At 37.6% G+C, this 12,127-nt stretch overlaps 1 protein-coding gene across 5 annotated transcripts in view; it reads left to right on the forward strand.

Annotated features, from left to right (window-relative positions):
- SPAG9 (sperm associated antigen 9) overlaps nt 1-12,127 on the forward strand; it is a 170,431-nt gene that overhangs the window by 138,014 nt on the left and 20,290 nt on the right. For all 5 annotated transcript variants that reach the window (XM_044672073.1, XM_044672075.1, XM_044672074.1 and 2 more), the window contains 6 exons: nt 151-346; nt 1,691-1,816; nt 2,709-2,789; nt 3,717-3,784; nt 5,098-5,246; nt 10,010-10,181. In XM_044672073.1, the coding sequence (XP_044528008.1) occupies nt 151-346; nt 1,691-1,816; nt 2,709-2,789; nt 3,717-3,784; nt 5,098-5,246; nt 10,010-10,181 (792 nt within the window). The remainder of the gene's footprint in view (nt 1-150; nt 347-1,690; nt 1,817-2,708; nt 2,790-3,716; nt 3,785-5,097; nt 5,247-10,009; nt 10,182-12,127) is intronic.

Genomic DNA, 12,127 nt, shown 5'->3' on the forward strand with positions numbered 1-12,127 from the left:
CTTCTGCCTTGGAACCAATACACAGTATTGATTCCAAGATGGAAGGTAAGGGTTAAAAAAAAAAAAAAAGAGTCAAGGGAGTGACATACAAGGAAAATGGAAGTCAAAATGGCCTAGCTAAAATTGCTTCCTTCCATTTTTATTTTCTAGAAACAGAAGTAGAAAATAATGAGGCAGATGAAACCATTCCCACAGCAGAAGAAGCAACTGAAGCAACTGAAGGAAATGCAGGATCAGGGGAAGATATTGTGGATCTCACCCAGCCTGGAGTCTATACAGAACATGTCTTTACAGATCCCTTGGGGGTGCAGAATACTGAAGAGGGATCTCCTGTATATCACACAAGGTATTAAAAAATAGACCAACATGTTAGAAAACTTGAACAAAAATTCATGGATATAAATAACCAAAAAATCTCCAGCAGCAGAAATCCTACTAATTGTTATTATTGCAAGGCACTAAATATTTTATTCTTGATCTACTCCCACTGGGTTTCAGTTTATTCTATCTCTTTTATTCTTTCTGTGAAGTTTACTCTCATTTTCTTCCTTTTCACTTTGAGACTTTTAATCTGATCCTGAAATTGTATATTAGGCCTTCTTGGTTATTATATCTTCTTGATTATTTTTCCACCACCATGGCTTGGCATTTTCTTTTCTTCTACAGTTTTTTTCATCATAAACTTATTGTTTTAGCCATTTTCCCCTTTTGCTATTTGTATAATTGCCCATTTAAAAAATTTACCTTTTGTGAATTACCTGTCTAGATTCATTTATGTTTCATCAGTGAACATTTTGGATGATTTTATGCTTTATCTAATGGTTAGAATTCTGTCTTGGTCAGCTAGGTTTTCTAGCAATTGTTTTCTCTCCTTTTCTTCAAGGCGTAGGATAGGACTCTGTCTGAACTGGATCTCTTCTGTAATAAATTAAATTTATTAGCCCTTTAGATAATGGGGTAAGTGATAAAAACTGGGAAAGTAACTTTCTTTCCATATCTGTCCTGGTTAAAACTTCCAAATTAACCACTGCCAATTTATTTAAAAGATATGGGATCTTTGGGCAAAATTTAGATACATTTCATTTGATTCATAGGCTTCTTGAAACATTTTGCAAGCACCTGTGGAGTTTCCTTTGTGGATTTTAAGAAATGCCTTTATTAGGGGCAGCTAGGTAGCATAGTGGATAAAGCATAGAACCTGGATTTGGGAAGATCTGTATTCAAATCTGGCCTCCGACACTTCCTAGCTGTGTGACCCAGGGCAAGTCATTTAAACCTGATTGCCCTAGCCCTTACTGCTCTTTTGGCTTAGAATTGATACTAAGACAGAAGGTATGGGTTTAAATTTTTTAAAAAAGAAAGAAATGCCTTTATTTGAAAGAACATTGGATTGGCATCATGAAATCTATCATAAAACTTCCAATAACTTCCTGCATTAAAAGCATAATTGGAGGTAGGTGCTATTTGTCTTCACTACTTCTTTCCTGTTTATTAGACTAACAATTGACTTTTTAATGCTATTTCTATCTTAATTGATATCATAAAGGACTTGTAAGTGTTTTAGGTTTTTCAGGACTTTATTTTTGGTGGTTTTTCATTAAAAGATTAAGAGTGGAAATGTTCATTCTATAGAAAATTTCATTTGTCAATTGCAGATCTTATCATTTTTATTCTTTTTTTCTTCTCCCAGCAATGAATCAGATGTATACAAAGATCAAATAACTGTATTGCCGAGTGAACAGGACCTGGTGCGAGAGGAAGCTCAGAAAATGAGTAGCCTTTTACCAACCATGTGGCTCGGAGCACAGAATGGATGGTAAGAGCAAAGGAACAAGAACTTAATATTGGATTATTTCTGCATTCTTGGCCTCCTTTTGAGATGGAAGCAATAATTGAGGTAGCAATATGACTAGTGTACCTGGTTTGCCTTATTTTAATGGAAAGAAATTCCACATATGGATAAATGCTGAGGTTGTGAAGCAGCTGGCTCTGTAACTGTGTTTGCTGTCACTCTAAATGGTAAACCATATGGTCTTTTGTCATAGAATGTTCCATTATTACATAACAATATTCTTGGAAAAGGAAGCAAGTTAAACATTAAATTTGGATGATCCAAACACAGAAGAGAGATTCCTAATGCGGCAAGGATTTACATAGGCTAGAATGTGAGCAGGAAATACAAGAAATAAAAGGAATATATTTGGCAGCAAGGCAGGCCCAATCCCAAACAAAGAATTTTTAGAATGATTATGAGAGAAGGCTAAAACTGATCAAAGCCCTGTGGGGTGGGCATTTTATAGTTTGAAAGGTTTGTTTACTTAGCAACAGGGTGAGATTTCTTTATTATGCATTATGCTCTTGCCTACTCAAGGTTAGGCATGGAATAGGTGCCATGGACAAAGATTCTATAATGAAGGACAGATAAAGAGAGGCTAAGAGCAGCTAGCACATGGCACAGGCTTGACTTCTTCCCTCCATGTTGTCATGGGGCTTCTGTTGGCAGCTTGCAGAGCACTCTGTTTAGGCAGGGCATTGCCACATCACTGTTTCCTTATCACTCTTCATAATAGCACAGGAATAGCTGTCCTGTATTCTTCAGTTTTCTGTTGTTCTTTGCCTTTTCCCTGAGTTAAGTTGTAAGTGGCTACATGTCGATGATTCCTTGGAATTCTTTATATGGCTAATGCCTCTTGCCTTTGTTCTTGCAGTTTATATGTCCATTCTTCAGTTGCCCAGTGGAGGAAATGTCTCCATTCCATTAAACTTAAAGATTCAATTCTCAGTATTGTGTAAGTTTTATTTTATGAAAACTTCTTTTAAAAATGTCTATCTTGGGGCAGTTAGGTGGCATAGTGGATTAAGAGCCAGACCTAGTGATGGGAGATCCTGGGTTGAAATCTGGCCTCAAACACTTCCTAGTTGTGTGATCCTGGTCAAGTCACTTTAATCCCCATTGCCTAATCTTACCACTCTTCTGCCTTGGAACCATTACATAGTATCGATTCTAAGATGGAAGGTAAGGGTTTTTTTTTTAAATGCCTACTTTTGCATCTGATAAAATACAATAATCACTATACTGTTTTTAAAAAAATCAATGTCTGGCCCAACTGAACTTTTTTTTTTCCAACTGAACTTTTTAATCTTCACCATGTGTCTAAGGCCATAGAAGTAAAAGAGGATTATTAGTTTTTAACAGGGAGGCAACACAGAGCATTTTAAATAGAATAAATCTAAGATTTCCCAAATATTATAAATTCTTTGTTATGTTGGAAGAACAAATACCTCTTTTACTTAGAGGTTTCAGATGACTTCTGTGGAGTTTGCTTTTAACCAAGTTTTTGGCATGGTCTACTTATTTAGGTTCTATCAAAGAGCAAAAACCTGGGGGCAGCTGGGTAGCTCAGTGGATTGAGAGCCAGGCCTAGAGACGGGAGGTCCTAGGTTCAAATCTGGCCTCAGACACTTCCCAGCTGTGTGACCCTGGGCAAGTCACTTGACCCCCATTGCCTACCCTTACCACTCTTCCACCAAGAAACTAATACACAGAAGTTAAGGATTTAAAAAAAATATAAAAAAACAAACAAACAAACAAACAAAGAGCAAAAACCATACCTGTTTACTTGGTTATCCCACTTTGAATAGGGATTGCAGTAATATTTGGTGCTCTTTGTCCCCAGAAGTTGTTTACTGAAATTATTTTTCCTTTCTTTTTGCAGACATGTAAAAGGAATTGTATTGGTTGCACTAGCTGATGGAACACTAGCAATTTTTCATAGAGGAGTTGGTAGGTATTTTTACTCCTATATTATTTTCACTGATTCTTACAAGATGATAAAAAGAGACTCCATTTTAATATCTAAGTATTTAAAATGTTCCCAAATTTGTTGCTTTGCAGAATATATTTTCATGCAAAATACCTTTTTCATATTTTAAGAGACAATAGGAAAAAATTTACTGAAATAGTAATAATGATGTGTAGTAGTATAAAGGTTGATATTTTTTGTCAGATTAATGATACTTTACATAGTATTATGTTAGAGTAAAATATATTTACATTGTCTCCAGTTTTGCAGCCACACTATGCCATTATTTAACAGTTTCCATTTACAAACTGATCATGGTGGGGGTTGTGGTGGGACAAGGGATAGAATAAATAATATATCTAACAGAGGCAACTGTGGATGTCATGAAAGAGCAGACTGAGTCAGAAGTCCCAATGCTTAACTTCCTGGCTGTGTTTCTGTTGTCAAGCCCTGAACCTCTTTGCACCCAGAAGGTCACATGATTCAGTAGAAAAAGCATAAGACTTGAAATCAGTAGACCCCAGCTTCAAAGGGCAACTGCAGGGGGGCCATGGGTATGTTATCTGAACTTTGGTTTACTCTTTTGTAAAGTGAGAGTAATATTTATACTAGATCTCACGGGGTTGTCATGAGGAAAGCACTTTGTAAACTTTAAAGGGCTCTTAGAAATGTGAGTGTTTGTTAGGAAGAAGTCATGTCCAGCTCAGCCAAACTTTTATTCGATCAAATACTTTGTGGAGATATTTTTGTTCCCCTTGTCCAAAGTTTAAAAAATATTATATCTGTTTTATTAAGTGAACTTGTTTGACTAAGTTAGAAATAAGTTCATTTTTAAAACAAACTAAATTTTGGTTCATGGGATGAGTTTTTATTGTTTCATGTCATATTTCAAATGAAAACTTATTTCTATTCTTTATGAGTAATTCCAGTTATTACTATCATCCAGGTCTATAGGTTAAAGGGTTATGGTATTGGTGGGTGGAAAGTCAGCCCTGAACTCAGTGTAGACATTGCATGTAGCATGAATTACTTCACTGATTGCATTGTAATAGTCTGAGTAAGTGAGGATCAATTCAAATGAATTTCTCCCAAGAGTAGATGGTGTCAGAAAAGGAGAGATAGCCTGAAATCATTCATATGTACTTTGTAACGTTTCATTAACAATTAGAATTGTTCCACCCAAGTGGAATTTTTCTGTTTAAATATCAAATATAATTTGCACAAGAGATAACAAAGACACATTTGCTACAAAACTGCTTTCTTACGTTTTCTCTCCCATGTTTTGATTTTAAAGATGGTCAGTGGGATTTGTCAAACTATCACCTTTTGGACCTAGGACGGCCTCACCATTCCATCCGATGCATGACTGTGGTACACGATAAAGTCTGGTGTGGCTATAGGAATAAAATCTATGTGGTTCAACCAAAGGCCATGAAAATAGAGGCAAGTTAAAACCCATCTTTTGCTGATGTGATTCCTTTATTTTTATCCTCTAAAGAATGTGAGAACTAATCATTTTTCTCTTACTTGAGAATGCTTCAAAGCTATCCTTTGTATGTCTTGTCATGCTGAGTTTCTTCATATGTCCTTTGCCAGTTTTAACTAGGGATGATAGAGTAATAGTAACTTGGATTTAGAGGAGAAAGATTGGTTTACATGTGTATATTAGCTCTATGTAGAGAGAGGTGTGTGGGGGAGGCAGGGTCTGCCTGCCTGTATACAGACATATTGGTAAGCAGCACGTAATGGTTAGAACAGTGGACCTGGAGTCAGGAAGAACTGATTTTAAATCCCTTCCCTTAGCTCACAGGGTTTTTGTGAGGATCAAGTGACATAGGTAAAGGCCTTGACAGACCTCAAAGCAACATTAAAACATGTCAAAAATTGTAGATGAACAACCATGCTATTGATTTGTACCAGGGAAAATTGTTTCTGTGTGTGTGAGATTGCAAATTCACAGGGGTGTCTCAGAGTGAAACAAGTCAGGAACACTTGCTGTAGGTGTCCTTGAGATCACAGATTCATCACAGTATTATTGATGCTCATTTTCCCAATTGTGGAGATCACGGTGCATCTGTGCCTTCTCATCCATATCCTGTCATCAGTCCTTCAGAGAGGTCTCTGTAGTGTGGTGGCAGAGTTTGCCTTCCATTTCTTGATATTGCCTGGATTCAAGTGGAGCATGCAGGCAATCTCTCTCCTGATGAGCCTGGGCCCCTCCTGATACTACTTGTCTGGTACACCTTACTTCCTCTTTTTACCTGACTCATGATATCCTTTATGCTGCTTGAACACCTGCTTCTGCTTAGTTCTTCATTTTTAATGTGTTGCAGTGCATTTAGATTCATCTCCCAGTTCTCCATTTTCCTTTGAGTGACCCATGACTTGAATTCTTCAGACTAATATTTCCTCATTCACAATCATACAGCATCACCTGAACAGTGCTGATGCACTGAAGATGTTTCACAGTGAACCGTGGGCACGAAAACACAATAGTTTCCCAAAAGCAATCCAGTGCTTCTCTTCTCATCCATTGTCCATATACGTCATCTGTCTAAGATTACAGAATATCTATTCACTTATATATTTTTGTCTTGACAATAGGAAGTTACTTCCTCTTTTCTTTTGAGTTTTTATTGATCTGCATAATTCTGGGGCCTGATGCAAGTTAGCACAATATTATCCACAAAAAGAAGCATCGGGAGGAGTTGGTGTTCTAAAGGAACTACTTCTTTCATTTGGACTCTGCATTGAGACATTATGTGGTGATCCAAATCCCTTTGACTAGCATGCTTCTCCATGTTTTATAGACCACACAACAAAGTTCTCTCTTGGACTACATCTTTTTTGTATGATATTGACATATGCATAGGAAGCACCTTTTTTTTTCCTTTTGTAATGTGTTTTTTCCCAATTGCCTGTAAAAGCAATTTTAGGTGTTCATTTTCTAACATTATGAGTTCCACATTCTCTTCTTTCCTCCCTCCCCTTCCCCTTCCTTGAGACAGTGAACACTTTAATATTGGTTATACATGTGCTGTCATACAAAACATTTCCATATTGTTCTATAGGTTGTGGAAGAGGGCACATTTAAAAAAAAAAAAAACCTCGAAAATAAAGAGAAGAATGGTTTCCTTCTATATGCATTCAGACTCCATTACTTTTTTTCTCTGGAGATGGAGAGCATTTTTCATCATGAGTCCTTTGAGATTGTCTTGAATCATGGTATTGATAGGAATAGCTAAGTCGTTGGCAGTTGAAAATTGTTCAATATTGCTGGTACTGTGTATGGTGTTCTGGTTCTGTTCACTTCATTTTACATCAATTAATGTAGGTCTTTCTGAGTTTTTCTGAAATCATCCTGCTCAGTATTTCTTATTAGCACAGTAGCATTCCATTACAACCATATGCCACTTGTTCAGGCTTTCCTCAACTGATGAACATCCCCTCAGTTTATAGGAAGTGCTTTAAAAAAAAAAATCCTTATCTTCTGTCTTAGAGTCAATACATAGCATTGGTTTAAAGGCAGAAGAGTAGAAAAGGCTAGGCAATGGGGATTAAGTGACTTGCCCAGGGTCACACAAGTAGGAAGTCTCTAAGGCCAGATATGAACCCAGAAACTCCTGTCTCCAGGCCTGCCTCTCTATCTACAGAGTCATCTTGCTACTCCTATAGGAGGCACTTTTGAGAAGAACCTTTAATCACACATATCGTCAGAGACACATTTTGTGCATATTAGTCTTAACAACAATTTTATGGAAATGGAAAAGAGTAGCACATGAGTTAGTAGCTAATTGATATTTTTTTTCAGTTCCTTTTGTGGCATATACTAAGGTCTCTGGCTTTCCCCTGCTCACTTTTGGTGTCTTTCCTTCTTCAATATGACTTGAGGACCAGTCTCTATAGACATGCTCACAGTGGAGTCCCTTCAGGACAGATCTATTCTTTGTGTGGTTAGGCTGCTCTAGCTGTTCTTGCCACTTATATTTGCTGCCAGTCTTCATGTAGAATATATGGGACTGCTATGGTAATGTTCAGATGTGGAGACTTCACTGTCCTTGATGATAAAAAGAGTGTAATTTACAAGTTTAGCATACTTACAGATCTTCCCCCACCTTTTATTTGTTGTCCTTGCAGTCATCCTTAGGGATATCTTAGCTTGGTTGGTTGTCTCTCAAAGCTTTCTTAAAACTTGTTTTTCCCTCCAATACTTCTTTCTGTCTTGGGAGTGACACTGCTCATAATCTTTTTCATCCTTCTCCTCTGTAAGATTTTTATAATCAAGGTCATGTTTTAAGCTGCTGCTCAGAAAGATATCACAGTTTTTTTCACTGAGATAGTTTCTAGGTTCTTTTTAGTCATTGTGGCAGTTGGTTTACATACATTGCCTTAAGAAATGATGATCATCTTAGATCATGTTTTTCTTTTCTTCTTTTTCCAGCATCAAAATCTTATTTAAATGTCAAGTGGAAATTTCTTCAATTCCACATTATTTTTTCCTCTTATTGATTTTGATCTTTGCTTTATAACAAGTGTATAGTCTCAAGGACAGGTGATTTCAAAATGACTGTACACCAGTAACCAATCATTTCCCCTCCATTAAACTGTAATCAATTTTATTTTTATATTCCTTGGTGTTCAGTATTGAGCACCTCCCAGCACCTTCCTGAAGAAACTATGATGGATAGCTATGAAGTCTCCTGAACCATATTTTCCAACATATTTTTCTCCTAACATGTGCCCACCTTTGCATAGAAGTGATTCAAGTATATGTTGATCTAATTTGGAGAATTTTACTAAATTCCTTTTAGTATTTCTATAGCTCCTCATCCTCTGCAACAGTTGTTACATAAGTTTCAATTACCTTAATGGTGATTTTTTTTCTTTCTTTTTTGGGGGGAAATGAATGGGGCAAATACATAAACTTATGTTAATATGGGCATTACAATGGCAGATGACCAAATGCCTATGAAATTGTTTTGTGTTGACTTTGGGTGAATAGTAAACTCTATTTTATCATCTTCATTTACCTGTCGAAGGAAAACCTATGAGCGATCTTCCTATTTAGATATCTCTAACCTTTTTTTTTTTTTTTGGCTTAATTTGTAGTGAGACCATCAAGATTTCTGATTCCTTAACTTTATAAAATAGACATTTGGCTACTGGACATAGAAGTCCATTTAGAATATATGAACAACTAAGGTATATTTATAAATATTCTAAAAATTGATAACTTCCATTCCCTTTTTCTACTACTCTTCCATTGTCATTGCAGAAGTCTTATGGCCATTTGAATATTTAATATATTTTTTCTTCCTTGGGTTGATTGGATTCAACCCATTTGAGCATGAGTTGGTCAAAGAATCCATGACCCAGTGACCAGACTACCAGATATATTAGGTTGGGACTATACTTGAGGACCAGTGACTAAAAACAACTATTCTACCAACTTTGGCTCCTATATAATTCTAAAATCATAGCATGACCACGGTGGTAGATTTTCCTAAAGTGTTGTGTCAGGGAAGTAAGTGACATCCTCTCCTTGTTGTCACTCTCTCTTCTGTCCTCTCCACACCAAGGTTATACACATGGGCCTGAATTGGGGAGACATCTAAGAGGTAGTGGGTGAAAAGAGCACAGAATTGAGCATCAGAAGCCCTAGGTTCTGGGTATGATTCTTCTGAACATTCTTTTCAAAGCCACTTGTCATTTCTCCTTTCTGTGCTTCTTCTTCCTGTAGAGGCTGGAATGTGACCTCATGGTGGCAAAGGTCCCTCCCTTTTCTGGCATTCTGTTTTCTAATTTGTCTTACACTCAATGTCTGGGTTCTGTTCTCATGCTTATTTATTTGTTTGAGAGAGGGCTGCTTTATTGGCATGTGTTATTATCCCATGTGTTCCTTACCTAAAAGAGATATTGAGTCTCACAGTTGTGGAACTTGAATATTTTCTTTTAAATAATTAATGTTGTTTTTGTGTCTTTGGACCGTGTTGAGATATTATGCAATGTCTAGCCATCGCTTGTACTTATTTTGTGCTCTTTCTTGGAGCAGTTATGTCCCAGAACTGTAGCAACTTTTTTGTAAATGAGAGTTTATGCTCCCCTTTTAGAGCACAAAACCAACCCAATTAATTGCTTTGAAAAGGTTATAAAAATGAATTTCTTCAAAGTCAGACTAACTATGGCATTTTAATCATCTTTCCTAGAAATCATTTGATGCCCACCCAAGGAAAGAGAGCCAAGTGAGACAACTGGCATGGGTTGGTGATGGGGTATGGGTCTCAATTCGTTTGGATTCAACCCTCCGCCTTTATCATGCACATACATATCAGCATCTACAGGATGTGGACATTGAACCTTATGTAAGCAAAATGTTAGGTAAGTTTCCAAGCCCTTTATCTTGTAACAACCTCCCAGAATAATTGTGCAGGTGGAGTTTTTAGTTGTTGAAAGTCCTGTGTGAGGAATCAAGGTATATAAATTTGTATAAGCTATTCTCATAAATAGAGACTAGCCTACCCTTTATTCAAAGACTCTTCTGTCTTAGAATTGTTCTTAAGACAGAAGTAAGAGGAAAGAAACAAAGAAAGAAGGGAGGGAGGGAGGAAGGATGGAAGGAATTGGCTTTAGTTTTGTCTAAGTGACTTTTTACAACCAGTTTTCTTATCAGCTTCCAGGCCCCAAATGCTGTGTTTTCCTTAGCTGCTTCAAACCTTACATAGGTTCAGATAAAGAAGGAAGGGAGCTTTTTGTTTATGAAAAGAAACACTAGGCAATAGCTGACACTTGTGTAGCACTTTAAGATGGTTGCAAAGTGCCTTATTATTATAATATTAGTAATATTATATATGTTACCTCATATCTTTATAAGAACCTTGTGAGGTAAGTACATACTGTTATTCTCCCCATTTTATGGAGGAACAAATTGAGTCTTGTCCTGAGTCATAACAGCTTTTCAGTATCTGAAGCAGGATTTGATTTCTGGTCTTCACAGATCTGCTAAATATAGCATTCTCTTCACTGTGCTTACATCCTGGTTTGGATCTTCTCCTTAATTGTGTCTTCTCTCTAAACTGATAATAGGATACCAACTAGTTTTTGAATTTGCATTTCTGATAACTTTACGATGCTGGGCATATGGACTACTTTGAGGTAAACCCACATACAGTTAGTTATAGGAAATGGACTCAAGTGCCACATTGAGCCAGTTCAGATGGCTTGGTGTCTAAGTAGTGTTATTCATTCCTCCCCATTCAGCAGGCACTGCCATTCCTAAGGTCACCAGTGAACTCTTTTTCATGATCTCTCAGCCTAGATCTTCCTTGGCCTGTGTGCAGTGTGGGAGAACTTCATGATAGTCTGTCCTCTGGGCTCTCCCAATTCCTGCCATGCTTCTCTTTGGACCTGTCAATGGCTCTTCTTGGTCTCTCGTAGCAGCACGTTCTGTGTCTTGTGCTATCTCACCCTGTGCCTTCTTGGTGATCTCATCATTTCCCACAGAGTCAGTTACTATCTCCATGCACATGATTCCCAGACCACATCATCTCTCTCCTAAACTCCAGTCTCCTGCTGTACATTTGCACCTGGATGGCTCATAGGCATTTCAAACTCAACATATGTATTTTTTAAACCCTAATTATCTTTCTTCCTAAACCTGTCCCACTCCAACCCCACAACTTGCCTGTTTCTGTTGAGGGCACCATCAGGGAGATAGTAGAGTAAAAGATGATACTAGGTGGGTACTCAAGTGATCTAAGTTCGTTCTAGCTTTGCTCCTTAACTGCCCATATTACCTTGAACAAAGCCCTCAACCTCTCTAGGATTTCATATTTCCTTGTCTTTAAAGTGAGGAGAGTTGAATTTGATGGTCTTTGAGTTCCCTTCTAGGCATGATCCATCCTCTGAGACCCCCATATATTCAGACCCTCAATGATCCAGCTACACTGGATGACTTGCTGCTCATCTAACACAACCCTTCATCTCTGGCATCTGGGCCTTTGCACTGGCTGCTTCCTCTGCCTGGAGTGCTCTCCCCTCAAGGGTTCCCCCAAACCTTAGACCTCCTGACTTCCTTCAAGACTCATCTCAAAGGCCACCTTCTAAAGGTCCCCCTGGCCACTAAAGCTTCACATGCCCATGAGTGTTCGTGTGTGTTCTGGGTGCATCAGTTACATGTTTTTATTTCATGGTTATTTTTCCTCTTTCTTTGTATCCCCAGAACTTGCACATAGTAGGCACTTGAGGAATGCTTGTTGACTGAAGCTTTTCCACCACTTTATACTCCCCCCCCCATCAATTTTCAACCACTTATTATTAATTATTCA

Source organism: Gracilinanus agilis, chromosome 4 (genome assembly GCF_016433145.1).
Source record: "Gracilinanus agilis isolate LMUSP501 chromosome 4, AgileGrace, whole genome shotgun sequence".
NCBI lineage: Eukaryota > Metazoa > Chordata > Mammalia > Didelphimorphia > Didelphidae > Gracilinanus > Gracilinanus agilis.